Source organism: Pleurodeles waltl, chromosome 2_2 (assembly GCF_031143425.1).
Source record: "Pleurodeles waltl isolate 20211129_DDA chromosome 2_2, aPleWal1.hap1.20221129, whole genome shotgun sequence".
Lineage (NCBI taxonomy): Eukaryota > Metazoa > Chordata > Amphibia > Caudata > Salamandridae > Pleurodeles > Pleurodeles waltl.
The window spans coordinates 194,221,504-194,249,426 of NC_090439.1; the positions used below are offsets into that span (position 1 = coordinate 194,221,504).

General features: G+C 45.2%; 1 protein-coding gene across 7 annotated transcripts in view; it reads right to left on the reverse strand.

The window, feature by feature from the left end:
* ELP2 (elongator acetyltransferase complex subunit 2) overlaps positions 1-27,923 on the reverse strand; it is a 1,253,630-nt gene that overhangs the window by 609,524 nt on the left and 616,183 nt on the right. For all 7 annotated transcript variants that reach the window (XM_069219622.1, XM_069219623.1, XM_069219617.1 and 4 more), the window contains one exon: positions 12,306-12,375. In XM_069219622.1, the coding sequence (XP_069075723.1) occupies positions 12,306-12,375 (70 nt within the window). The remainder of the gene's footprint in view (positions 1-12,305; positions 12,376-27,923) is intronic.

Below are 27,923 nucleotides of genomic sequence, written 5' to 3' on the forward strand. Positions count from 1 at the left end.
GCAGTGGATGTTGGTATTTCTGCTTCTGGATGGTGTTTGTGTGAGTGCCTGTGGGATGAAGTGGGGTGCTTGTGTTTGCCATGTCCACTCTTGTGTGCTGTCCTGGGTGCATGCTCGTCTGACAGCGTGCTTGGGATAGGTTGGAATTGAGGGGAATGGGATTGGGAAGAGGAAGTTGGAGGGGGAGGCTTGAAACAGGGACAATGGCTGCCATCAGAGAGGAGGCCAGAGCCTGGATTGATCTACGTTGGGCCGCCAAGCCAGAGTGAATGCCATCCAGGAATGCATTTGTCTGTTGCATATGGGCTGCCAGCCCCTGGATAGCATGCCCAACAGAGATAGATCGCAGAAGGTCAACAGCCTCCTCACTCAGGGCAGCAGGACTAACTGGAGCAGGGCCTGAGGTGCCTGGGGCGAAGGAGATGCCCACCCTCCTGGATGAGCGGGCACGGGAAACTCACTGAGGGGCTGCTGGGAGGGCGGTGCTGGTACAGGCTGGTGGAGGTTGTACCTGTAGCTGGGGTGGGCACAGAAGTGTCCGCCACCATCAGGAAGCTCCCATCGGAGGAGGTATCTGTGTTTGAACTGTCCCATCCTGTCTCCGCCGGGGTGCTCCCCTCGCCCGCCGTCCCACTAGTGCCCTCACCATCGGTGGATTCAGCCTCCTGGGTCCTGTGAGATGCAGCTCCCTCCGTCGCCGGTGCCTCTGCTCCTCCGCTAGATGATGCTAATGCACATAAGGACAGGTGACAAAACAAAAAGGGGTGGGGGAGAGACAAAGGCTACACTTGGTCAATGACGGCAACAACACCACTGTTGGTGTACACAGCACCCTCACAGACAGGGGAACACCCCTACACACTAGGCAATGCACTACCAGTCACATTGCTAGTCACCAGCCCATGGATAGGGACACCTAACGCCAATTGCAGCATACCTGAGACCCACAGACCCCTGGCCCAGTAGTGGATGCCTACTAGCTTGGTTGGAGTACTTTCACATTAGAACCCTGCCCAACATGGGACCCTCCCTGCAATGCCAGGCCTGGGCTAGGGGCACCCACAGGGCCCACACACCCACCCGGATACCACCCCACCAGGCGCAAGTTGTATATTGGGGCACTGTACTCACCCCGTTGTGGCTGCTGTGATGCCCGCAAGCGCCCATCTAGCTCCGGATAAGCCATCGCCTGTATGCGGGCCATCAGGGGGGGTCAGGGTTCGCCGGCACCCCTTCCTCGTTGGGAAACCATCCCCAGCCAGGCCTCCGCTGTCTTCTGTGCCCAGCGTCTCAGGTCCTCCCACCGTTTCTGACAGTGGGTGCTCCGCCTGCCGTAGACCCCCATGGTCCACAAGCCCTTGGCGATGGCATGTCATATACCTTTCTTTTGATGGACGCTGACCTGCAGGGAAATAGACACAGTCAAAGGTATTAGTCCGACCGTCCTGCCTGTTACACTGATGGCCCACCATGCCCCTTCCCATCCCCAATAGCACAGACATGGCTGAACATACACACCGCACGCTGCCCAGGGCCTATCCACCACCCACCCCCTACATGAGGCCTTGACATACAGCACTCCATGCATTCACGCCCCATGCATCCTACGCACTGTATACTCACCTGTTGGTCTGGAGGCCCATACAGCAGTCGGTACTGGGGTAGGACCCCATCCACCAGTTGCTCCAACTCCACCGAGGTGAAGGCAGTCACACGAGCCATGACAGTTCCAGACACAGGTCACAGCAGCACATGCAGTGTAGGTCCTCTCCTGTTGAAGGTCAGGTAGCAAGTGAGGAATTAGATAGAAAATGGTGGTGATGTCCCCGGCGGTGCATACCGTCACCGCTGGCGTACATCACCATTGGCCACCTGACCCCATAGAGCCCAATGTTAACCAATGAGGAGTTGCACCGCGGCAACGGCGCACAATGTCAGCGGAATTACCTCATTCCCAACTGTCCCTCCATACAGGACAGGTAGACGCCATTTCAGGGGGGTGCAGGCCATGGATCCTAACTGCATCACTGTACACAAATGCACCATTTGGACATCTCCAACAAAATACTGTTACAATCACAACATGCATTGAACTGCAGTGGTTGGAACGTAGAGATAATGACCAGCTGCTCACTATTTTACCCCATAGTTTGCAACTGCTGCGGATGAATAGGAGATGGAGACAGCCCCCTATGTACAGACCCCTGGTGGACTTGGCAACAATGGAGGACAGGCACATTATCGCCACCTATAGACTTGACAGGGCCACAATCACAGAGCTGTGTGCCCAAATGGAGCCTGACCTAATCTCTGCTATCCGTCACCCCACTGGGATCCCCCCTCTTGTGCAAGTGCTATCAGTGCTCCATTTCCTGGCAACTGGCTCCTTCCAAGTGACAGTGGGCTGGGCAGCAGGAATGTCTCAGCCAATGTTCTCAATAGTGCTGACCAGAGTGTTGTCTGCCCTGATTAAACACATGTACAGCTACATCGTTTTCCCCCAGGTGGAGGATTTGGCCAAAGTGAAAGCTGACTTCTATGCAATTATTCGTCAATACTTCCAATGACACACAGGTAAGACAGTGTAACTTCACATTTAATTGACAGTTTTTAATTTCAGACTAAGAGTGCTGCATTCTTTACATCCCTTTTATGTGGTTTTCCTCTCAGTCTGAATTGGAGCAGAACAATTTTGCGTAGTCTGCAGTACGAGGAGGAAAGGTTGAAAAGTGTAAGATTTAAAAGTGAAATATGTTTGGCAAGAAGTCAAAAGCAGTCTCACAAGCCATTTCTCAAGTTTCATGTGAGATTCCAGGGTGGATCAAAGAGCTCCATAATCTCTTGGCGAAGGAGTGGTCTTGTTGTGCGAGGCTTTCAGAGCCCTAGGATGAATGTCTTGTCGAAGCTGAGCCCCAGAATGTGCTTTTATGTTTTAAAAAAGTACCGCTTGAACAGGGTAGTAATTTATCTACTTTAGGTCGGAGGGGATGGATATTGCTTTCTGCTTATAGAAAAATGCATGAAAAATGTAAGCAGCTGAAAATGAAAACCAGCAATTAGATAGGCAGCTTGTTGAAACTAAAAATACTGTAACCATGCTATCTTGTCAGGAAAAGCTATTGCAAGATAAGGCCGATACCCATCAGTCTATGGCAGAGAATGTCAAAGTCACTCAGAACAGATTTTGGAAATGCAGAGGTAAAATAAATAAAAAAAGTTCAATTAGCAAATGCTAAAGCTGGGTTAGACTGGAATCCCGATGAATGGGATATGAATATTTGGGAGAGTACTGATTTTTCAAATTCCAGTCATGAAGAGGTTAAAAAAAAGTTGGTGCCAGTTTGAGCTAGGTAAGCCAACAATGGTTTGCACACAACCAATGCTTAGACAAAAAATACAGGGCTCTCCTCAGAACCTGGGAGGAATTGAAATACATTCCCTAGAAGATTACACCAAGGAAGAATTTAATGATATTATAGACAGATTTAAACAGAAATCTGGGGAAGCATTGCTTACATGGATGGTGAGGTTGTTTGACACAGTTGCTTCAGGAGTTGCGGGAGATTCAAAGAAGTTTTATATTCTTACCACTGACCCCGTAATACAAGAACAATTTAGGAATCAAGGAGCAATCAATTTGTTACAATTGGCAGTCATGGGATGTAATAAAAATATCACACTGAATCAGACTGGCCGCCAAATGATAAGCCTTGGTACAGGTTGAGAGATGTGATGCAAAGAATTAAAGAAGAAAGTATGAAAACTGCTATTCTATTAGATGAAGCTCACAATTTGTTAGAGGCACCACTGACCATTTCAGTACGAAATAAAAACATTCACCTTGCCCCTCCAGCTTACAAGCAAGTAATAATGACCCTCCTAATTAATCAGAAATGGTCAAGAATAAAAGAGGTGCTGGAGGCAGTTCCCAAGTTGTGAGAGCTTGGAGACTGGAGTAAACCAGAAAGAGCCCCGAGATCTGAGGGTCGCACAGATAACAGAGTATCTAGGAGAGATATGTTTATGGCATTATTGAAGGATGGTGTCAACTAGGAGCAGATTGATGGGATAGATACCAAAAGCTTGTGGGAGATATACAGTAAAAGAGGGCTGGACCGAAAAGAGGGAAGCAGGAGGGTTAACATAAAAGATAATAAACATGTGAGTCAGACCCAGCCACAAATGCAGGAGGACGGAAAGTAAAGAGATGAAAATGTTTCTTCATGAGGGAAAGAGGAAGAAGATGGTTAACTGGTGAGAGCAAGGCAGGAGAGGAATCTACTTGCAGATTTGAAAGCATATATCCCAACCTGACTTGGGCAAAAGTTGACAGGTTTAAATCAGACTAGAAAACTTGCCAAGCTCCAGTACAGGGATGGACTTGTAAAGATAAAAGACCTCATGTCGATTTAGAAATACACAGGAAGCACAAAAATATTCAGAAGGTCCGGGAATTAGTGGACACCGGAGTGGAGGCCTCTTTAATTTATGGAAATCCAAAAATGTTTACCGGTCAGCACTACACCGTCACAGAGTTGGGTGGTAAACAAACTCCTGATGTGCAGACTACTGTTTAAATTAAAATAGGAAGATTACCAAAAAGAGAATATATGGTTTTGATTATGCCCCTCCTGGAATATATTCTGGGAACTGACATTCTAAAGGGGATGACTTTGTATTTAGATGATGTTTGTTATCAGTTTGGATCCAAGAGATGTATTTCAGTGGCAGCCATGAGAGTGGGTCGCCTGAAGATACCCCCAGTGAAGGTGCCAGCAACCAAGGTAATCAGTTTAAAGCAATACCGCATTCTATATCAATAACATTGACAAGAGGCAACAATAGGGTCTCCTCAAACGATACGATGGAAACAACAAACTATGGCCCTCATTAGGACATTGCCGGTATTGACCGCCAAGGCGACGGTTGCCAACATACTGTTGCCGTGGCTACCAGCCACCCACCTGCATCATGCCCCTCGACGGAATTCCACCAGAAGGCTGGCGGAATACCGCTGACGGTCATGGCGGCGGATGGCGGTATGGTGGCACTGCTGTCTTACCTGCTTGCAGGGGGTCCTCCGGCTGGAGATAGGACGCAGTGCTGCTATCAGCAGCAGCGCCATGCCACGCCAGCAAAACAACGCCTACTGTATTATGAGCAATGAGATAGCCTGGCGGTGTTTTGCTCGCGGACGCTGCTGCTGACAGCAGCGCCGTGTTCCGTCTCCAGCCGGAGGACCCCCTGCAAGCAGGTAAGTCAGGTTCTCCGACAGGAGAGGGGCTGGGGGGTGTTTTGTGCATATGGGGGGGGGGGGGGGTGTTGTGTGTGTGGGGGGTGTCTGTTTATGAATGCGTGCATGCGGGTGTGAGTTGCGTTGAAAGAGTGAGTAAATGCCTGAATATGAGTGTAAGTGTATGTTGTGTGGTGTAAGTGTATGTTGTGTGGTGTGAATGCATGTGTGCGACAGTGTGTGTTGTGGTGTGTGGGTATGTATGTGTGCATACGTGGGTAGATCTGGGTATGCGTGTGTGTATGTGTGCACGCATGTGGATGTGTAAATGTGTGGGGGGCAGCAGAGTAGGTGGGGGTGCCACCTAACAGTGCCAGGAAAGGAATTCCAAAGTCTCCAGCCCAGCGGCTGTTACCACCCTGGCAGACGGGAGTGGTACATTGGCGGTCTGGCTTGAGCCAAACCGCCAATGTCATAATTTGGGAAAAGGTACCGCCAGCCTGTTGGCAGTACCTGTCCCCAAATTACCGCCGACCACCAGGGTCATAATGAGGGCCTATGTCACTAACGAACCAATAAACATTGCTAAAGGATGAGGAACAACATGACATGTCTCCACATTGTGACTGCTGCTAGTCACATCAAGCATGTCTAACTACCAGTAGGATGGTTATTCTCTTGAGGAAATACCACCTTTACGTACATTACTACCAATACCCTTACACGATTAGGACTCATGATGTTCCCATTCCATTCTGTAAATACTCGCTATCCAAGGGACGCAGTTCAATTAAGTGAGGACTGTCACTCCGAAATTCAATTATGTACCAAATCACAATATGTCAGCTTGAGTCTCTCTGTTGTTTATAATACTTGAGTTAACAAATTAGCATGTTTATTGGTTGAGAACATCAACCATACTTCTATCGCTTTAGCTAGATAAACGAGGTAAAAGAAAAGCTCCAATGCAAAACAGAGCTGCTATTGACTACTTACTGCTGAAGCACGATCATGGTTGCTCAGAATTTAAAGGTTTGTGCTGCTTCAATTTGTCAGACCACTCTAAATCTGCCCAGTCCCACATTGACACTCTACATGAATTGGTGAAAGGAGTAAAACAAGATGTGGTCAAAGGGTGGTGGGACTGGTTGCCCAATTTTAGGCAACTACACAAGGCTGTAGACGGGATACTTATAGTTATTTGTATTATGATGGTGCTATATTGCTGTGTACAAAGCATACCTAATTTGCTTACAATGTATAAACCAAAAAGAGTTAATTTCACGCCAGTATGTTATGAGAGTCACTGGTCAAAGGGTGTAGTGTAACGCCATTTCTATTTAACCACCAGCTCCATCTTGACCACTGACTCTATTTTGTGCTTAGATTAGCTTCACACACCGTCACATTGGTGGCTCATGTATTTTTCCGCGCACAGCTTGTGCATGAATCATGTTTTCGCTCTTTCTCATCAAGTATGGGGACATAACATGGAGGACTGAGGGAAATAAGGATGTACCAGGCTGAGAATGTTTATGGTAAAGCAGGGACCAGCTCAGTCTTGGAAAAACACAGTGAGAGTTGGCCAGTCATTCATTAGCTTTATTTCGGTAAGTATAAATACCATAAAAGCACATCACATTTAACAATTTCATAATTAAAAAAGGAACAACAAACTACATAATAGACAGTTTTAGTCATAAAAGGTTCAAAAAGAAAGAAGAAGTGTTTGGACATAAGCATTTCCCTACTGTAAATTCACACCTTATTATAGATTTACGTAAAAATACATAGTAGGTTTAAAAAATCAAATACAGACATATCAGATAAAAAAAACATTTCTATTTAAAAGTGTAAAAGTATCTAAACAGAACAAGTAAAAACGGCGGAGGGGAGATCCGTCTTGGCCAATTAAAATAGTAAGTGCATACAAAGATAGATTCATCAATGACTGCTCCCCACATCCATTGTTAACTTTTCCTCTATTTTTTTGAGCGTGTTCAATCTAATATGCCAGATTGAATCTAAATATTTTGCCAAGCAGCAAACCACTAAAACAGATGAGTCAGATTCAAAAATTCTCAGAGCCAGCGAACAATTTTTAAAACCCATTTTCCTACATAAAGGAATAATCCAGCGGACTCTTTGTTTGTGGTATGCGGGGCATTGGAAGAGGATGTGGGTTATAGATTCTTCTATGGCGCAGCCCATCGGACACATCTTAGAAGTGCAGCTAGAGTTAGACCATTTATATGTAAGGGTACGCAAAGGAAGAGAGCCTACCCTAAATCTAATATATAATGCACGAACGAACGGAGAAGAAACTATGTCCATATATTGTACAAATTCATAGTGGCATTTGAATTGTAGGAAACTGCCCGTCATGGAAGATGGCGAGACAGCAGACAATTGTGAAAGTTGGACATAGAGCCAAAATGCATCCTTTAATATCTGTATTGCATTTTTTGGAATAGATAGCGGGTCCTTCCAATAAGACCCCAAGCCAAGTAGTGAGAAGGTTCGTTCTACGTATACACACCACTTAATTTTTGGGCTGGTGTTGTTGGCCATCAAATTAACTAGCCCACATCTATAGGGGGCGAGAGAATCTAATGACCATAAACGAATCCAGTATAACAGGGGCCTAAGTGCGACGATCTGGCTGATGGAGGGCAGGTTTAGGTCCATTCGTATTGGGAGCAATGGGGTGCTGGAAGGAACTCTTAGCAACGACCTTAAGAAGGAGTTTTCCACCTTTGTCAGATCATATAAGCTACAGTGGCCCCACAATTCGGCTCCATAAATTGCTCCCCCTCTTGCTTGTAATTTGTAGATTTCAACGGCGGGCGTCATGGCAAAGCTAGGAGATCTAGCTGCAAATCTTATAATGCCACTCGCTCGCTGTTTCAATCGTAGGGTGGCCTTCTGGATATGACACTGCCACTTATGCGAGTCTTCTAATTTCAAGCCTAGGTAATCAAAGTCGCTGACTCTTTCCAGCGCAGCACCCTCTAAATAGATAGGTCATCGCATCCTGCCTTTTTTGTCCCCAAACACCATACACTTAGTTTTTGATCGATTAATTTCGAGGCCATGGTCATTACAAAAATCCATGAACCTCGAAAGCAAAGTTGAGAGACCTGTGGCTGTTTGGGATATCAGCAGGGTGTCATCGGCAAATAGGAGGCAGGGAATCTTCTGCCCTCCTAGTTTGGGGGAATCGTTGGAACACTCCATGAGATAAGGAATACATGCGTTTATAAAGAGGAGGAATAAGGTAGGGGCAAGCACGCAGCCTTGTCTTACACCACGAGCAGTAAGACATTTTTCAGTTAATTCACCTTGGGGGCCCCATCTGATTCTTCCATAATTGCCAGTATAGAGATCTCTGATAATGTTTAAAATAGGGCGAGGGACTCCGGTTTTGGACAAGACTTCCCACAGTTTGTGGCGGGGTACTAGATCAAAGGCCGATTTTAGGTCAACGAATGCTACATATAGATGACCTAAGTCTACATCGACGACTTTCCATTTGATAGAAATAAAACGGAATATCTGATCTATTGTGCTAGTTTTTTCTCTGAAACCCGCTTGAAGGTGATTTAGGATTTGATTTTCTACTGTCCATTTGTTCAGCCTGCTCAACAGCTGATGGCAGAATATTTTTTGAAGGTTGTCGAGGAGGCTGATAGGTCTGTAATTTCCCGGGATGTTCCTCTCTCCTTTCTTGTGTATGGGCACAATAATTGCCTCTTTCCATGAATCAGGATAAATTCTGGTAGTCAAAATGGCATTAGAGAGCCTATTGATATATGGACCCCAGGTGTTCTGGTCCACTTTAAACATGTCAGAGGGAATCCCATCCGACCCAGGGGCTTTCGCTGCTTTCTGAGCAGTGATGGCCAGCACAGTTTCGTTCAGTGAAAAAGAAGGCAAGGAGGGCGTGGGCTCACCCAGAGTTGTTGACTCCCCCAAGGTTGTGTCAGGAATGTGACTGGCCAGAGAAGGGCCATACAGTTCCTTAAAATAAGAGAGCCAAATGTCAGGAGAAATATGAGACTCCAGATAAGGTGCTCAGTTCTGATGGCTGCAAGAGACTAGAAGCCAGAACCGTTTGGAGTCATGGACTGTAGCTGCCTCAAGTAGATTGCTCCAGAGCCCCTCTTCGTACTCAAGTTTGCTTTTGTTACATGTAGAGGCATAGTGACGTCTAGCATTGATAATACCTGATCTATCCTTTGTCCTTAACACGTTGACCAAAGTATTTTTAGCCTCCCTACACCTCTTGTTGAACCATTTAGAGTGAGGTTGGATACAAGAGATAGTCGATGACCTAGGGCATTTAGTAAACAACTCTTTCAAGGTGGCAAAGAGGTCCAAGTGGAGAGGCAGTACTTCGGTTGGAGCAAGAGTAAGGTTATCGTCAAATAGCTGATGGGAAGAAGTTAAGGCACACAATTTTCCTCGAAGCTTATTTGATTGCACAAAGGAGTCCAATCTAACCGTGCGCCTATTACTAGACAACTCCATAGCAATAGAAGAGACAGGAGGGAGTACAACTCCTGCTAAGAGAGGTCTCTTATACGTAATCTGGAGAGGTGCATGATCGCTAGTATGTGGGTTGCCCACTTCCACATCTAGTATATGGTGCCAAACTCTTAAATCAAAGAAAATATAATCCAGTTTATTACTGTATGAGCCCCTAAAGAAAGTTGGTCTGGCAGGAGTGTCAGCTGGGAAGCGGCCATTACCAAAACGGAGGCCGTGGGATATCATAAGGTCTATTATCTGTGTAGCCCTGGCACACGGTTTATATGAATTTCGCTGGATGGAGTGAGGAATCAGAAGGGAAGGGATGTTCCATACACTATCTTCAAGCTGCATGACCTCTATGTGGTCTACATTAAGTTCAAGTTGAACATTAAAGTCTCCTGCTATTATGATATGGTATTTAAGACGGAGGTCTGGGATTAAGGTATTCAATAGCTCGATAGTGGAAGAGCGGTGGTTGGAAGGTCCCGGCCTACTGTAGATGTTTATACAAAGGACAGGAAAGCCTGAGACTGGGTGGATGGCAACAGCCAAAATGTCATAAGAATCCACGTATATCTCCTTTATACCTCTCACCTCTGTAGATTTTACCCAAGTGATTAAACCCCCTGCCGCCCTACCAGCTGAAGATGGCTTAGCAGGTTTAAAAAAGGAACTAAACCCTTGTTTGTACGTACAATGTGTTGCCCATGTTTCCTGGAACATACAGACATTAAAATTTTCGACAAATGCCCCCCAATCAGTATCGAAGAGTTTGCCATTAATGCCCGCCACATTCCAGGACAGAAGTTTTGCTGTGTCCTGGGCGGTAGAATTGCTTGAGTTAGTAATAGTATCAACTGGAAAATAGCTGTCAGCAGGATTCGCCTTAGATGAATTTGTGGCTTTGTTAATAGTTCCAGGTTGTAGAACCGATGGAAGAAAAACGCCCGGGCTAAATGGATTAGATGGAAAGTCCGTAGCCGCTGAGTCTGGACTTAAAATGGAAGTGCAAGGGTTGGTAAAACATAGTCAGTCAATGTCCGAGGTAGCCAGTCTCTAGCGTGTTCTTTTCAACACTGACCTGGTACAGCCAGCGTTTGAACAACAACTTACTGGATAGGAGGGGAAGTTTCTAGAATTCTCCTTCCCAGTTTGTTTAAAGGATACAAGGGAAGGAAGCTTGACAGCTGGGACTATAAGGAACTCATTCTGAGGAGGGATGCTTTGCTCAGAATCCCATTGTGGGTGCTAAATACCCTCTGCCTCAGTAATGATGCTGGCAGATGAAGGGATGATGTCAGTGTCAAGCCCCATGGAGATGCATTTTTAATTCTTATTTTTAGCTTTGCATGAATACGCAGTCACTATATATATATATATATATATATATATATATATATATATATATATATATATATATAATTGCTGAAGTTTTGCATTCTCTTTGTTTCAGTAATCATTACTATTCTACTGCTGTTATTATTTCTATATTTGTACGTGTGTTACTTACTGTATTTAAAATAAAAGCTCATGTTATTTTCTCTGTACATGAAACTTGGGAAATGCCTTAACTAATTATTTAGATTAGGAGTGCTGCATTCTTTGCATTCCTTTTACATGGTTTTCCTCTCAGTCTATAGTAGAGCAGAACAGAGGTGGGGATATGTCACAGATATCACCTGATGATGGGATCTACAGGGTTTGAAGCCGGTCTTTCTGGAGGACATCCTTGACTCACCAGGGGCAGAGCACTTGAAAAATACTCAACAAAAGGTCGGAAAAAGCCAGTCAAAAATGTATTTGGGTTACTGTGTACTTTTATGGCTCTTTTGAGCCAAAATAAAGTTGTTGATTGACTGAGAGGTAGCTCTCTTCGCATCAGCGCTTGCTGGCATGGGAAGAAAGAACTGATGTCAGCGTGCCAGGGTAGCACTTATATAGGAGCTGCAATGTCATAACTTGCGCAGACAGCAGACTAGTCACGCGCCAGACACCACAGGCACATGAGGTGGGGATCGATCATGGACATCACCTGATGACAGGATCCACAGGTCTTGAACCCAGTCTTATGCGAAGACATCCTCAATGCACCAGGAGTGTAGACACTCAAAAATCTTTTTTAAATTTTTAAAAAAATACTGGTCAAAAAGTGACTGAGAGATTGCTCTTTCTTCGGATCTGTGGTGGCTGATGCAGAAAGAAAAGAACTGACGTTTGTGCACTGGGGTGGCGCCTGTATAGAACCCGCAACGTCATAACCAGCATGGACAATGCAAACGATGGACATGGAGTGGATTGACGCCACCTAACGGCGCACAGGGGCACTGCTCACAAAAATCTTACAGATCCAGTCCGACACCTAGGGAGACTTGAAAGGTAAGGAACCTGCAGCTAGAAGTCTCTATCAGATACATTCATTAAGCGGTTTAATTCACAGTGAAAAACATGCAGAACTCGCAATGGACCTCACTCACCATTCTGACAGCAGCGACTAGTTACTCAAACAACTTAATCAAACCATAAAGCACATAAATCTCACCTTCTTGTATGGCTTTGTTAGATAAGCCCAAAGCTGGTACAGTTGCACCTTCTGGGAGGTCAACAATTTGCTGAAGGGAAATAAAACAAGAAACGTTGAAAAATGTAGTACCAGTAACTTAATCAACAGTATCAGTGGTGCTTGTGAAATGTAAACAACTTATCTCTTGCATTTCGCTCCTGGATGACATGCATAGAAGATATGTGATTACCATAAAAATGTATAACTAACCCCACACACAGACGCAACAGGAGAATTTACATTTGAATTTCAAACAAGTTAATTCTTAAAGCCTGGTGTCTACCCCACACACAGAAATGGATGGTTTGTTCTATCAGCAGTGAGCTGTCATGCAGCGTTACCTACTCCGGATTTGGTATTTGCACCCACATCATTAGAATTGTTGCCCTACCTGTTCCTGGTCCAGCAACCAGGCTGGCCCTTTTGGACCCAGCTCTGTTGCAGTGGATCAGGCCTCTAGTTTTCCTCTCTCCATTTGTCTCTTTTCTGCCTGTGGCTTTTCCGTCGCCACTCTCTCTCATTTCTTAGTTTCACCTTCTGCTTCTTCTCACTTTTTGCACCAAATCTGACTATTTCTTTCTTTTGTCTTGCTCGCATCCTCTACGCTCCGACCCCTCTGCACGCCGTGCACACCACCACACCTTGCAACATTACTTTAATATTGCTACTTTCTGTGCATTTCTCCTTCATTTACTGAGGTTGGATAGTTTGTAAAAATATATTGTATCCATATAAATAATATATAGTAAGAAACAGAAATTCTGTGTATCTGAGTGCGCATAAGTTTGTGGTGATTATAAGCCTATGTGTGTTAAAAATAAATTGGAAAATACACTCTCACTTTCCTTCTCCTCAACACCCGCTGACTCACCAAACGTAGGCCCTCATTACGACTTCGGCGGTCTTTGAAAAAGAACACCGAATGCGCGGGAGCCAACATACCGCCAGTGCTGGCGGTATGGCTGTCCCCCTATAATGACTTTTCTGCTGGCCCAGCGGACGGAAACAGCGTTTCCGTCCGCTGGCCCAGCAGAAAAGTCACATCAACATTGAAGCCAGCTCATAATAGAGCCGGCGGCAATGCTGATGTGCATCGGGTGCAGCAGCACCCGTCGTGCAATTCACTGCCCGAAATTCGGGCAGTGAATTGCGCGGTGGGGCTGTGCCTGAGGGCCCCTGCACTGCCCATGCCAAGTGCATGGGCAGTGCAGGAGCCCCCAGGGGCACCCCAAGTCCCCCTTACCGCTAGCCTTTCATGGACAGGCTGGCGGTTGGGGACTCATAATCCCCAGGGCAGCGCTGCCCTGGGGATTATGACCGCCCAGCGGAAGCCTGGCAGTATAATGGAGGGGCCGGCGGTATGCCCATGTCTAATGCGCCATGGTCATAATACATTGGTGGAACACCGCCAGCCTGTTGGCGGTATTACCGCCAGCCTGTTGGCGGTATTACCGCCAGTGTTCCGCCGGCCGCCAAGGTCGTAATGACCCCCATAGTCTGGAATCTCCTACACAACCTCTATCCAGACTTACTCTTCATCACCAAAGCCTGGTTTAATCCAGCATCCGCACCAGACATCACAGTGGCTATCCTTCCTCCTCACAGCTACAAGGTCACACACAGGAGAGAAACAGCAAACAATAGGAGGATTCCAATTCATCTACAAAGAAAAATGCAATTGCTTCATTACTTCACTGATTGTATAAAACACATGGAATTTAAACTCAGCACCTCAAGCACCACCACTCTGGGATGGGCCCTTCTCTAAAGGCGGCCCAGACTAAAATCCAAGTTCTGCACCACTCTTGTGGACATCATCGCTTCAGCTGACACTCACCTCCAACTCCTCCATTCTACTCTGCAATTTCAACTTTCACCTGAAGGATCACAATGATCCAAACACTACTAACTTCCTGGAAGTTCCAAGCATATTAGGGCTCATCCAGTGAATGGCCCCACCCATGTAGCCGGACATCTCCTCAACCCTGTATTCACTAACTTCTCCAACATCATGGTGTCAGCCTGTCATCCAGACCAACCACTCCCTCGTCAGCTATGGCTTGCTTAACCGAGACAGAACTAAACATACTAAGATCTCCTAGCACAACCAGAACCAGATCCCGAAGAAATCTGGACCAACGTTTTAATCTCACCAACCGCCACCTTGTTGACCTATCATGTCACATCATGAACTTCAATGTATAAATCACATCCCGAGCAGACTACCTGGTGCAGCTAAAAAAAAACACCTCCTCTTCTCAGTCACAGACACAGGCAACCGGTAAACGGAAGACCTTCCACTCACAAAGTGACATTAAAAACACATGGAATGTTGATGGTGTCACACCCATGACAAAAATGACAGTGAAACCAACAGGTCACCTTCGAACTGTCACCTCCGGATCTATCACCTGCGACTCAGTTCCACCAGGTGTTCAGAAGTCACAGAACAGATTCAAAAGAGCTCCAACTCCTTTAAACAAAATTCTTCCCCACAGTGAAGGAATTCATGTCCCCTGCTGCCAGCTCAATGACTATCACCCCTTGCAGAACTCTGCACCCAGCTCTCCTACTACTTTGCGAACACAATCAACAGTATCTAAACAACTTTGCACTTTAACCAGACCTCTCCACCCTCACTATCCTCCATTCTGATGACAAGAACATCCTATAAAGTGCCCTGACATGCTGGCAAGCCTTCACTCGTCTGGAAACCACTAACATCAGGGGCTCCATCCTCTCCTGAACCCCTTCAGACCCCTGCCCTCACTTCACTTTCACCAAATGACTGAACGCCATATGCAGAGTACTCACACTATTCCTCAATAGCTCTCACACTACAGCCACCTATTCGGACCCCGAGAAACACGCCACCAGTCTACCGCTCCTGATGAAATTCTTGGCAGACTTGTAGACACAGGGTAACTACAGACCCATCTCCCTCCTCAACTACCTAGCCAAGGCACTAGAAAAGCTTATAAGCAACTGACTATCCAACCACCTCAAGACCAACCACCTCCTGGGCCCCTCTCAATCTGGATTCAGACCTAACCCCAGCACAAAGACCATCCTCATTGCTGCCACTGATATCTGCCTGCTAATGGACAAAGGGGCACAGCAGCACTCATCCTACTTGACCTCAGTCACATTCTACAAAATCTCACACCCCATCCGCACCCAATGCCTACACGAGACCGGAATCAGTGGACCTATACTCCAATGGATCAGCTCCCTCCTCTCAGGACGCATCCAATCAACTTAGCCACGTACTCCTACCTTAATCTAGAGTGTCCCTGAAGGCCACTTGTTCAGTCCTTTGCTACTCAACATCTATATGACCCCTCTCACCAACATCACCTGTGCTCATGAGCTGAGCATCTTCTCTTAGGCCAACAACACCCTGCCCATCCTCTCCCTCTCTTAAGACACCTCGAACACCCAAGCAAATTCTATCAGCTGCATAACCAAGGTTACAAACTGGATAGATATCAACTGCCTGAAACACAACACAAACAAAATGATAGTGGTTCTATTCAGAACAGACACTTCTCTCTGGTACACAGCCTGTGGCCCTCTGAGCTAGGGTCAACGTCAAATCTGTCCAACTCAGCCAGGAACTTAGAGATGGTAATCAGTAATCAAATATCAATGTCCAACTAGCTCACCACAGTCACATCCACTTCCTTCCACACACTCAAGCTCCTCAGGAAAGTCTAGAGTGTGCTCCTGCTGGCCAATTGAAGATATGTCACACAACCTCTGATCAACAGAAGACTGAATTAGGGCAATGCCCTTTACACCAGCATAACCAATCAACCCACACGAGATTCCAAGTCATAGAGAATGCAGGCTAAGATTCACTCTCAAATTTCCACTCCACTCGCACATAACTAAACACCTCAAGGATCTCCACTGGTTCTCGATCCACCAACATGCTCACTTCAAACTTCTAACATACCTACAAGACACTACACAAGCAAGGCCCAGCATACCTCAACAGCAGCATTGCTACACACCAGCCAGGTACCTCGGCTTAGCTAACCTTCTCCTCGCCCACATTCACTGAGCGAGTATGTTTTCCTACTTGGCCCCCAAAGTCTGAAAAATCCTCTCTTTTTCCTGCGAGCTCCAGCAGAGATTTTAACAAGAAAACCTGCCTCCTCCATTAAGCTGCAGTTAAGGCAGCTCCATCCTTCGTAGGCACACGGAGACCCTCCCGAGTGATACGCATGCCATACAAATAGAATGATTAAAAGTGCATCATTTAGTGTGCATATGTGCCCTAATTTTTTTTTTTTGGGGGGGGGGGGGGGGGGGCAGAATTCTAAAAAATAAAAAAGCCTTTGCTGAAATGTACACGTCTGCCATATGAATCTCCTTTTTATAGAAATAGGCCTTAGAGTGTGTAATTGTTCCCTATGACACCCCTCTTCAGCCAGCGGACTAGCCCAAACAAAACAAACAGTCACCTTGACTACTGTTACACCAATATAAAATATTATTTGATGTAGGATACGATTTGTAGAACCACAAATCAAACATAGTCATGATCTGACATACTCAACTTTGTCTATTTTTAAAAATATCAAAAATCTCAGTCATACTTTTCTAATTATAATTCTTCCTTGCTGGCCTCTTATCTTCAACAATTGTAAATGGCTGTATTGGAATAGTATTGACCTTGAGTTAATCTTGCCAAAATGTTATGACAGTACAGTACTCAACTTTATTTTTTTCTCAAAATATACTTTTTGTCATAGCTCATTTTTTGTGCCACTAGTCAAGGATCCACATCATCAAAAAATCAGCTTGCTGATGGCGGTCTGACCAGCAATGCACTCTGAACTTATTTCATTAGCAAAGAAGGGTAGACAACGGAATTCCCCAGGTGGTGTGTTTTGATGAAAGATTGGTCAAATACAAAAAACATCATTACTCATTTACAAGCTAGCTTTTGGGAAAAACGATTGAATATATATTAGCTTATAGAAAAATGTTACTCTGAGAAATGAAGCACTCTGTTCTACTCCTGTAGATCTAATATTCACTTCAGAAGTGCTACCAGAAGAGAGATTTGGGCTATACTACATGGCATTGCTGCCCCTTCCTTTCCAACATCTAGAGATAATGAAGTCTCTTGGAAAAAAAAAAAACTTGCCAGGATGTGGTTGCGGTCAAATGGAGAAACAAGTGGAAGTTTTCCAGTTCTTAGTGGTATTAGACAAGGTTGAGTAGAAGCACCAACAATATTTAGTCACTGCATACCTAACTTACTCTGGGTCCTGGATTTGATTTATCTGATGTTTTAAAATGAGACAGAGGCCCTGCAACAACATTATTATTTGCAGCTAATGCTGCTAATTTATCAAGCATATTGATGGACCTTACTTGACTTCTAAGTAGACAATGGCCTAAAAAAGAATACAACTAAGACTAAAACTCAGTATATGGGCATAATTCCCTAAATGTTGACAGAAGTAATATTTTAGATTCAAGTTTATGGGAGAGGGCTTCGAAATTTGAGTATCTGAGCAATGACCGGAATTGGTACAGCCAAATCAACAAAAGTGTGGTTACTGTTGAGTAAAAGTGGGTGCTGAAGAGGGTTCCAGGTAGGCATGGTGGTAGGTACCTGTTTTCAACCCTTAAGATCTTAAAATCCAAGGCCCTTAGTGCAGTAACGTTTGAAGCAGAGACATAAAAGTGAGCTATCAATAAGAAATCTGTTTCGAAAATGGCCTCTTTGCCTACCTAAAAGCATCCATCCTTTCCTGTTCTAATGCGCCTTGGACAAGATTTTATAATCTACATAATTACTGTAAAACCCTTCACACTATAGAGCTAGTCTGCTCATAAAGAATATAGAACTGCTCTGACTGACCTCATGAAAAACCCGAGAAGTGTTTTACTGCACAGGCTGCATTTTTCACGTACAATTTGTTCACTCTAGACATGCATAGTCCTTTGGTCGCATGGTTCACCTCTAAATATCATCTTGAACCATATCTGAAAGACCAATATCACTGAAGTTCAGGGGCAAGCTGCTAAGATCACATAAGCGCAAAATGAAGGGTTGCCAATATCTTCTAATAAAAATGATTGCAATGTTTTAACCAAAATAATCATATGTGTTCAGTGCTTAATTTGTGCCTGTTGTTTCCGGTGCTAAGCACCAGCACTTATTTTTGAGGGCCGGTGCTTATTTTTTAGCCTCAAGCATTTCCTGTGAGCAAAAGGCACATATGGGAAAGAGAGTGGAAGAGAAAAACAAAAAAGTGTCACAAAGGGAGAAAACTGAAAACTGCAAGAGTGAGGTGAAGGGGCAGGGAGTTGCTGTAAATGGATCGAAGAGGCCCGAGATGGCTTCAGTATTACGCTGCCTCAGTATTCCGTGCTTGCACCTTTAATTACAGCAGCCGCATGTTTAAGAAGAGGACTTTGGGCACTGACACCTTTTAGTTTACAAATTAAGCACTCTATGTATTTGATGGACTCCTAAACTCCCAAATGAAGGTCAGATTCTGACCCATTTTCCTATGGGTACGAATACGGGGAGGAATTGGAGGGGTCCCTGGACCCTTATGAATACCAGGAAGACCCTACTATGGACTGGGCACAGGACTTGGGCAAAGCCAGTGGTCTTTATACTTCTCCTGACGCTGGCATGCTGTCTCCTCCTACCGTGGCTACGGCGGAGGGAGCTACCTATGGTATGGTGGTTAGTAGGGCGGCTGAGGTCCTTGGTCTTGAGATAACTACTGTCGAAGTCAGGTCTAAACTCCTGACGGAGGTACTTCAGCCTGGGGCTTCTACGTCTGAACCCCTTCTCCCATTTAATGAAGCCCTCACTGACGTCCTTTTGGGTACATGGTCCAAACCCAACACAGGGGCTCCTGTGTACAGGACTATCGCTCGCTGCCATTGGCCTGCGCCGAACGACCTGAAGTTCCTGTCCCAACATCCTACGCCTGAGAGTCTTGTTATCCAGGCGTCCTCTTCTTCTGGCGCGTTCCCTTCCGCACCCCCGGATAGGGAATCCAAAAGGCTGGAACAATTTGGTAAGAAGTTATTTTCTTCCCCTAGCCTCGCGCTGCGGTCTGTGAACACTGCATGCCTTTTGGGCTGTTATTCCCACTCACTGTGGGATACGGTTGCACAAGTCCTGCTGCAGATACCGTAGGAGGCCCGTGCTACCGGCTCCCAAGCAGTCAAAGATGGGAGAGACGCGGCAAAGTTCACGATCCGTTGTGGGCTGGATACGACCGACCCTCTGGGCAGATCGGTTGCAACGACAGTGGCCTTACGGCGCCATGCCTGGTTACGTACTTCTGGCTTCTCGGGTGATGTCCAACAGTCACTCATGGACATGCCCTTTGATGGCACCCGTCTCTTCGGCGACAAAGCGGACTCGGCCTTGGGGAGGTTCAAGGAGTCCCGGGCTACGGCTCGGTCCGTTGGCCTTTTTGCTACCACACGCCCTCCACAGTCCGCTTTTCGGCCCTTTTGTGGCCAGAGAAGGGACGCTCTGTCGCGTCCTCATCCCAGCCACCAGGCCATGCACGCTGGACAGCCTATGCGTGGCCGGGGACACGGAATCCCACATGGTCGTGGGACAAGGAACCAGGGGTCTGTCCAGTCCACCTCTGCCCCTCAGCAGCCTCCAAACCATCCTAGTCCGTCCCCGCACTCCCGCCCAGTAGGTGGCAGAATCCGCCATCACCTGCCCCACTGGTTACATATAACCACGGAAGGGTGGGTTTTGCAAATAATTCGGAAGGGCTTCTCCCTCCCTTTCGAATCTGCACCACTACACATGCCACCATCCTTCCATCCCCTTTCATAGGATCATTTGGTGCTTCTCCGCCAGGAAGTCGCTGCTCCTATGGCCAGGGGAGCTATAGAAAGGGTCCCTGCACCAGATGTAGGTCGTGGTTGTTATTCCCACTACTTTCTGATACCAAAAAAAGGACAAAGGCTTGCGCCCTATCCTAGATCTTCGGAACCTGAACTACTTCCTCAAGAAGGAGAAGTTCAAAATGCTCACCCTGGCTTAGGGTCTGTCTGCCTTAGACCCAGGAGACTGGATGGTAGCGCTGGACTTGCAGGACGCTTATTTCCACATCCCCATCCTGCCTGCCCACAGACGTTACCTACGATTCGTGGTAGGTCACAAGCACTTTCAATTTACAGTGCTCCCTTTTGGCCTTACCAGTGCCCCTCGGGTGTTCACGAAAGTGATGGATGTGGTTGCAGCTCATCTGCGCAGGTTAAGGGTCTCAGTCTTCCCCCACCTAGACGACTGGCTGTTGAAGGCGCCTTCGCCCCAGACAGTGGTCTCACACCTCCAGACTCCAGCGAACCTCCTGCACCAGCTGGGGTTCACTATCAACATGCCGAAGTTACACCTGACTCCCTCTCAGACGCTCCCTTTTATCGGAGCAATTCTGTACACAATGCGGTTTCGGGCTTATCCTCCCCAAAAGGGAGTCCAAGACATTCAGGCTATGATTTTGATCTTTCAGCGTTGGTCTTGGGTTTCGGTGAGACAGACTCTGAGGCTGCAGGGCCTCTTGGCCTCCTGCATCCTGCTAGTAACACATGCCAGGTGGCGTATGCGTGCTCTGCAGTGGGACTTGAAGTTCCAGTGGGCGCAGCATCAGGGGAATCTCTCCGACAGGGTCCAGATCTCGGAGGGGACTGCGAAAGACCTGCAGTGGTGGCTTTCGAATCCCAATTGGGTCACTGGCAGATCCCTCTCCTCTCCCCACCCAGATCTCTCTATAGTGACAGATGCGTCGCTTCTGGGTTGGGGTGGCCACTTGGGAGAGGCAGAGATCAGAGGTCTCTGGTCTCCGGCAGAGTCGGGACTCCACATAAATTTTCTGGAGCTCTGAGCGATCAGACTTGCGTTGAAAGTATTCCTGCCCTCTCTCACAGGGAAAGTAGTGCAGGTGTTCACGGACAACACTACCGCCATGTGGTACTCCAGCAAACAAGGCGGAGTAGGGTCCTGGACCCTTTGTTGGAGGCCCTACGCCTCTGGACATGGCTAGAACATCAGGGAATGACCCTGATGGTTCAACATCTGCTGGGTTCGCTGAACGCCAGAGCAGACAAACTCAGACGCCGACGCACTGTCGATCACGAATGGCGTCTCCATCCGGAGGTGGCGCAAGGTCTCTTTCTCAAGTGGGGAGAGCCTTGGTTAAATCTGTCCGCCTCCGCAGAGAACGCGCAATGTCAGCTATTTTGCGCTTTGGAGTTTCCAAGGCGGCACTCGATCGGAGACGCCTTTCGTCTGGAGCTTCAGCCTCCTTTACGCCTTCCCGCCTATCCCTCTTCTGCCCAGAGTTCTCAAGAAAATCAAGAGCGACCGGGCCCAAGTTATCTTGGTGGCTCCGGAATGGGCTCGAAGAGTGTGGTATCCAGAGCTACTGAGCATGTCCATCGATCCTCCACTCAGACTGCCTCTTCGGGCGGATCTTCTGTCGCAGCAGCAGGGGACAGTCCTCCACCCGAACCTGTCCAACCTCCACCTTCATGCGTGGAGATTGAGCTGCAACAGTTGACGGCATTTGCCCTTCCACCCGAAGTCTGCAATGTTATCTTGGCAGCCAGGCGTCCGTCGACTAAAACTGTATACGCCTGTTGTTGGAATAAATTTATGGCATGGTGCACCATCAAATCTGTTGACCCCTCTCTGCCCTTCTTCCAGAGATTCTTCTATTCATTCTTTCCTTAGCCCAGCAGGGCTCAGCACTGGGCACCCTTAAGGGGATCTGTCTGCCATTTCCACCTTTCTTAGGCTTCCTGATCAGCACTCACTCTTTAAATCTCCTCTTGTGAGTAGGTTCTTAAAGGGGCTCACCTACCTATTTCCTCCCACTCCCTTCATCATACCTCAGTGGGATCTTAATATTGTGCTTAATTACTTGATGTGTACCCCCTTTGAGCCTATGCATAATTGTCCCTTATGGCTGCTCACATTCCAAACTCTCTTTCTCATCGCCATCACCTCTGCTCGCAGGGTGAGTGAGCTTCAGGCCCTTTCTTCAATGCCTCCATACTTGTCCGTGCACCCCGACAAAGTGGTGTTGAGCACTATGGCTTCCTTCCTTCCTAAGTTGGTTACACCGTTTCATGTAGGCCAGCCAATTACTTTGCCTTCCTTCTACGCACCCCCACATCCTTCCCATGAGGAGGAGAGACTCCACGTCTGGACCCAAAAAGAGTGTTGCCGTTCTATCTCAATCGCACTAAAGACTTCCGGGTGGACGATCAACTCTTTGTTGGCTATGTGGGTGCAAAGAAAGGGAAGGCAGTGCAGAAACGTACCATCTCTCGATGGGTGCTTCTCTGCATCAAAATGTGCTACGCTTTGGCGAAAAAGCATCCTCCTGACGGCTCATTCTGCCAGGGCCACTGCTGCATCCACTGCGTTAGCACGTGGAGTTCCTGTCCTGGATATCTGTCAGGCAGCTACGTGAGCGTCTCTGCACACATTTGCTAAGCATTACTGCCTGGACAGTCGGGTCCGTCGGGACGTCTACTTTGGTCGTTCGGTCCTGCAGGACTTTCTAGTATGATCTCAGTTCGCAGCCCACCACCGAAGATGGCATTGCTTGGGTATCTATTCTAAGGTAAGGAATCTGCAACTAGAAGTCTCTATTGGATGTACAAGTTACTTACCTTCGGTAAGGAAATATCTGGTAGAGACATATTCTAGTTGCAGATTCCTTACCGACTAGAAGTCTCTATCAGATGAGCTTAATAAATGAGCTGCTAGTTCTATCAACTTCAATATCAACTTGTAATAAAAAATATAAAAAATAAAGACGATTCCTAGATTAAGTGAGAACGTGATGCTTTAATTTATTCATGTCTAGTAAGTAATTTCCCACTTGAACTAGACCAAGTTGTGTTCAGCAAAGTGCACTCTTTTTATTTACAAAGGTATTTTCTAATGGCACTCTAGTGCGTTCACTGCTCAAATGTGCTATGAATGCATGAGGTGGTCACATGTACATTAAAAAAAAGATGCTCAATACGACGCAGTCGAGTGGAAACAAAAAGAAAATAGTCTGGGCAGTGTCAAACAACACTTAACAAATAAAATATGTAGAGGAAATTGTCTCAAAAGTGTCAAAACTTTGTAAATATGGTTGTCTTTGCATTACCGGAGTTGTTTGTTTAGCTAACAGTGTTGGATGAATGCAATGTTTCTTTCCTTTGTGCAAAACATGAAATCTCTAAGTTCTAGGTCCTTGTTCAAAAAGTGTTGAAAGGAACCCAAGACGGAGACAAAAAAACATGAGGGTCCTATCGCAACCTTGTCTTTGTTGCAGTTCCTCTTTTGTGCAGTACTGTAAAATGCCTCTTTTATACTCCAGCATGTTATATTTAAAACTGCCCTTCTAAAATACCTGGGTAAAAAAATTATTGTTGTACAGAGATTTTAATTTTTTATTTGTTTTTTTGGATCATTAGAGAAGTAATTTAGCTTGGGTAGACATTGCTGATACAGGACAAATTTTTCTGGACTACATTTGTAAAAATGGTGCATGTGCTGCAGTGATGATTAACATTTAAGGAACCCTGAGACCTATATAATTCATTTTAGTGTCAAAACATAGTTTTGGGGGTCAAGTACTCTTTTAGAGACAGAAAATTACTCATCAATGGAACCCTTCTGCCATTTTCCAAAATGAAGGATATAAGAGGAAGAACAGACATATAAAGAAATGAAACAAATAATAATGGTGTTTAATCCTTTTATGTATACACCAAACAGTTTATGATCTGAATATGAAAAAAATAATGTTTTTCACTCCTATTTTAGACACATTTTCATAGTTGACTTTATTTATTTCAGCAACTGCTCGTGGTACATTTGCAGAATGTTGAAAATTTGAGAAGAATATCGACAGGGACATCTTTTTGTAGCACAGGTTTTGCAAGTACATGTACGTATAAGTTCTGTGGGTAGAGGCTTTAAAAATTCTGTAGGTCTTAACACCCCTACAATAGATTCCCAACCTAATTCACATGGATCTTTCTCTACATATGCATGATCCAAAACATTTACACATCTTCTGATCAAGTAGAATGTTCTTTTGATGTGTCCCTGCACAGAAAATGACATCAGTGAAAGGTCACTTAGCGGGACTGATCTCTTGAAGTCACTGTACTGAAGATCGCCAAATGTATGACAGTTAGAACTCGTTTTCCACACAAAGTACTTTTCTATGTCTTTAAAGTCACATTCTTATTGTCTCAGCAAATCCTTTTATAAACTTTACATGTTCAGCAGTTAAAGCCCCAAGCTTTGTTCCAATTTTGCTCATAGTGTTTCTTCTAAAGAATATAAAGCGGGATTAAGAGTCTTTTCTCGCCTGTTCTATAACATATCCATAACTCTGACAATCCTTGATTTACGAACACTGCAACAAATCTAAGTAGCACAATAATAACATCTGTGTCATTTGACAGTACAATCACTCAACTAGGACAATTTTGAACAGCCCACTCAACATGTGGAAAAACACAAAGGTCAGCTTCCTCCAATTTGCTGTTAAGTTCTTCAACAATACGGCCTGTACCTTTTGAGTATCCCTCTATAGGCACCAACCCCTCATTGACAATCATTCCACTTGCAATAATTGATAATTTGGTGTTCACTGAAGCATCAGCAACGTTTTGGTGAGTTACCATCTCAAAGTTAATCTTGTCCGATGTTGATGACCAGAAATTATCAAGTTGCACAGGTATAGGTGTCAAATCTTTGATGCATGCAAGGTCAATTGTTCCACTTATAGACATATGTCTGATTCTCTCACATTCTTTTACAGATAGTTTGAGATAACTGTCAAAGACAACATGCAGTTCATGCAAGGTGCACACTGACTTTGATATCTGTAGAACAGTCTGAGTGATCCCTCTGAAGTTTTGCATGGATGAAATCTTGACCATTTACAATTGTGACATATAGTCCTCAACAACAGCAGTTTTAAATGATGACACCTTTTCAAATGGAAATTCTTCAGGTGAAAGTTTTTTTCCAACATCTTGTATGAGTTTGTGCTTCACTGGTTTGGTCCATCAAATAATGCGTTTGTTGGAAGAAGATCATGCAAAAGAATGTCCTTGATAAAGTCACCCCTTTCTTTTGCTACATCCATATCTCTGTGTACTTGAAGGGGTTTTTTGTTTTGTGTAACCTGTTTTGTAGTGGCTAGCTGGACAAAACTCATACTATAGCGATTAAAACGTGGAAGTTTAGCTTTAGTGATTATGTCAAACAGCTTTTTCTCTTTCAATGCAAATCTCTCCTGCTTCAATTCTGTATATAGTTTCAATGCATGTTCCAGGACTTCTAATAGACATGTCTTAATATCGCTATCCACATATTGTTTGGTCATGAAGTTGTGACAGCCTCAGTCATTTTGAAGGGGTTTCCTTGTTGTTGCAGGAAATGAAGAAGGCTGTCAACATGTTTATTAAAATAAATAAGGGCAGTAAGGGTGAGAGGCGCCGCACTTCCAGGCAGTAAACAGATAGTTTAGATAAATTGAATATGAGTAAAGTCCGGTGCAAATCGGCCAGGTGCCTTACTGCCCGGTAGGCACCAATTGGGTACTAGGAGTACCCTAGAACGACAATGGAAAAAAACGGCCACAGCACACAGAGAGTAATGTCCAACAATGAAACCAGCAAAGATATTGCTGGTGTGGTACTGTAGGTTCGGAGAGGAATTGTGTTGAAATGAGTCTCAAATCCGGTTTGTAGATGTTGTCTTTATTTGTAGATGCTTAGAAAGCATTAAATCATCGTGTAGATACAGCCAACACGTGTTTCGTCACACAGGTGACTTTATCATTGTACACGCTCGTACGAATACTGGAGTGCTCACCGCTTCGCTTCTTACTGGTTACTTTTCAGGCTTATCAGGGCCTCCCCAATCTTCATTACCAAACAAGCCTCTTACCTACGTACCTGTAGCTGCTTGGCGCAGCCATTCTAATTACATTTCTGTACCATCCAACTCAGCCCTATTCATTAAGTACAGAGATACTTCGTCACCATACACCACCACTTACCTACTCTAAAACCAACGGCCCCAGCCTTGATAAAGTCACCTGTGTGACGAAACACGTGTTGGCTGTATCTACACGATGATTTAATGCTTTCTAAGCATCTACAAATAAAGACAACATCTACAAACCGGATTTGAGACTCATTTCAACACAATTCCTCTCCGAACCTACAGTACCACACCAGCAATATCTTTGCTGGTTTCATTGTTGGACATTACTCTCTGTGTGCTGTGGCCGTTTTTTCCCATGTTTATTAAAATGTTCCCCTCTCTTTCCCAAAAGTTTGTGATGAGGGGCAGTTTCACAATGGTCCATTAATTTTGAATTTGTAATCTCTCTGAAAACATTGCAAATAGAAAGGACTTCATGGTAACCCAGCTGCCATTGAGCAACATATTCACTTTTACATGTCTGGCCAACAACTCCCTTGGTGCTTTTCTGTGATCTCTGGACCGTGTGTCCCAGTTTCATATCTGGAGCCACAGCATTGAACCTTCCCTCTCGGTCTTTCACCACAAAATGTCTTTGGATGCATTTTCTGTAGAAGTATGGTTTTTCCATCTCTAGCTTTTTCACATTTTTACAAATGCCAGGACCCATTTCTCAGGTAATTTAATGCAATCAAATTTGTGATCAGTAATCAGTGACTTCATAGTCTTCACGTGCAGCTCCCTTCCTTCCCGATCAGTATGTACCACGTTTTTCACTAGAGCTACCATGTGTAAAACATTTCCCCAGTACTTGCAAAGTTCAGTTTTCTTCACATTCTTTGACAAACTCTGCAATTTTTTTTTCAGGTTCTCTCATTTTTAACTGAGTGTATATAACATTGTCTGGCTTTGAATTGTGTCTTTTGAATGAAGTTCGCCCTGTGCCTTGTTCACCTCTGAGATAAGATATGCAAACCTAATGTGTCCTTCTTGTTACAGAAAGATTTCCAAGGCAATGCTTCTATAGTCTCAGATATGATGAGCATACTTTGTAACAAACTAACATAATGAGTTCTGCTCAATATTGACTGGACAGTTTTGCTTCCAAAGATTTCAGCCTCAATAAGTGCATTGTCTATGCCACATCTACTGAGATAACTTCCTGCACACTGCAACACAACTTTTGTCACATGGAAAATGCCCATCACTGGATAAAGATCATCCACTTCTACTGGATTGCTCATAAAAATGTCAACTACAACACAGAAAACACCTTCATTGCAGAAAATTGGCAGGATAGGCTGGCCTTCAAGCTGAGCACGCACATTTCAGTTTCTTCTATTATTATTTTTTAGAGCTGTGTATACTGTTGAGTAGTTTGTGACTCGAGGTGGTATTACTGTTAAAAACCCAGCCTTTTCCAGTGGGATGGTATTCTGGGAGATCAGAGCATGAATTCCAGCCTACTGAGATACTCACATTTCTTCATGCTTCAGTCTGCACCGAATAAGTGATATGATAAATTTAGTTAAATCAGCTTTGTAGACCGCAGCATCAGGTAGAGGAAGATCCAT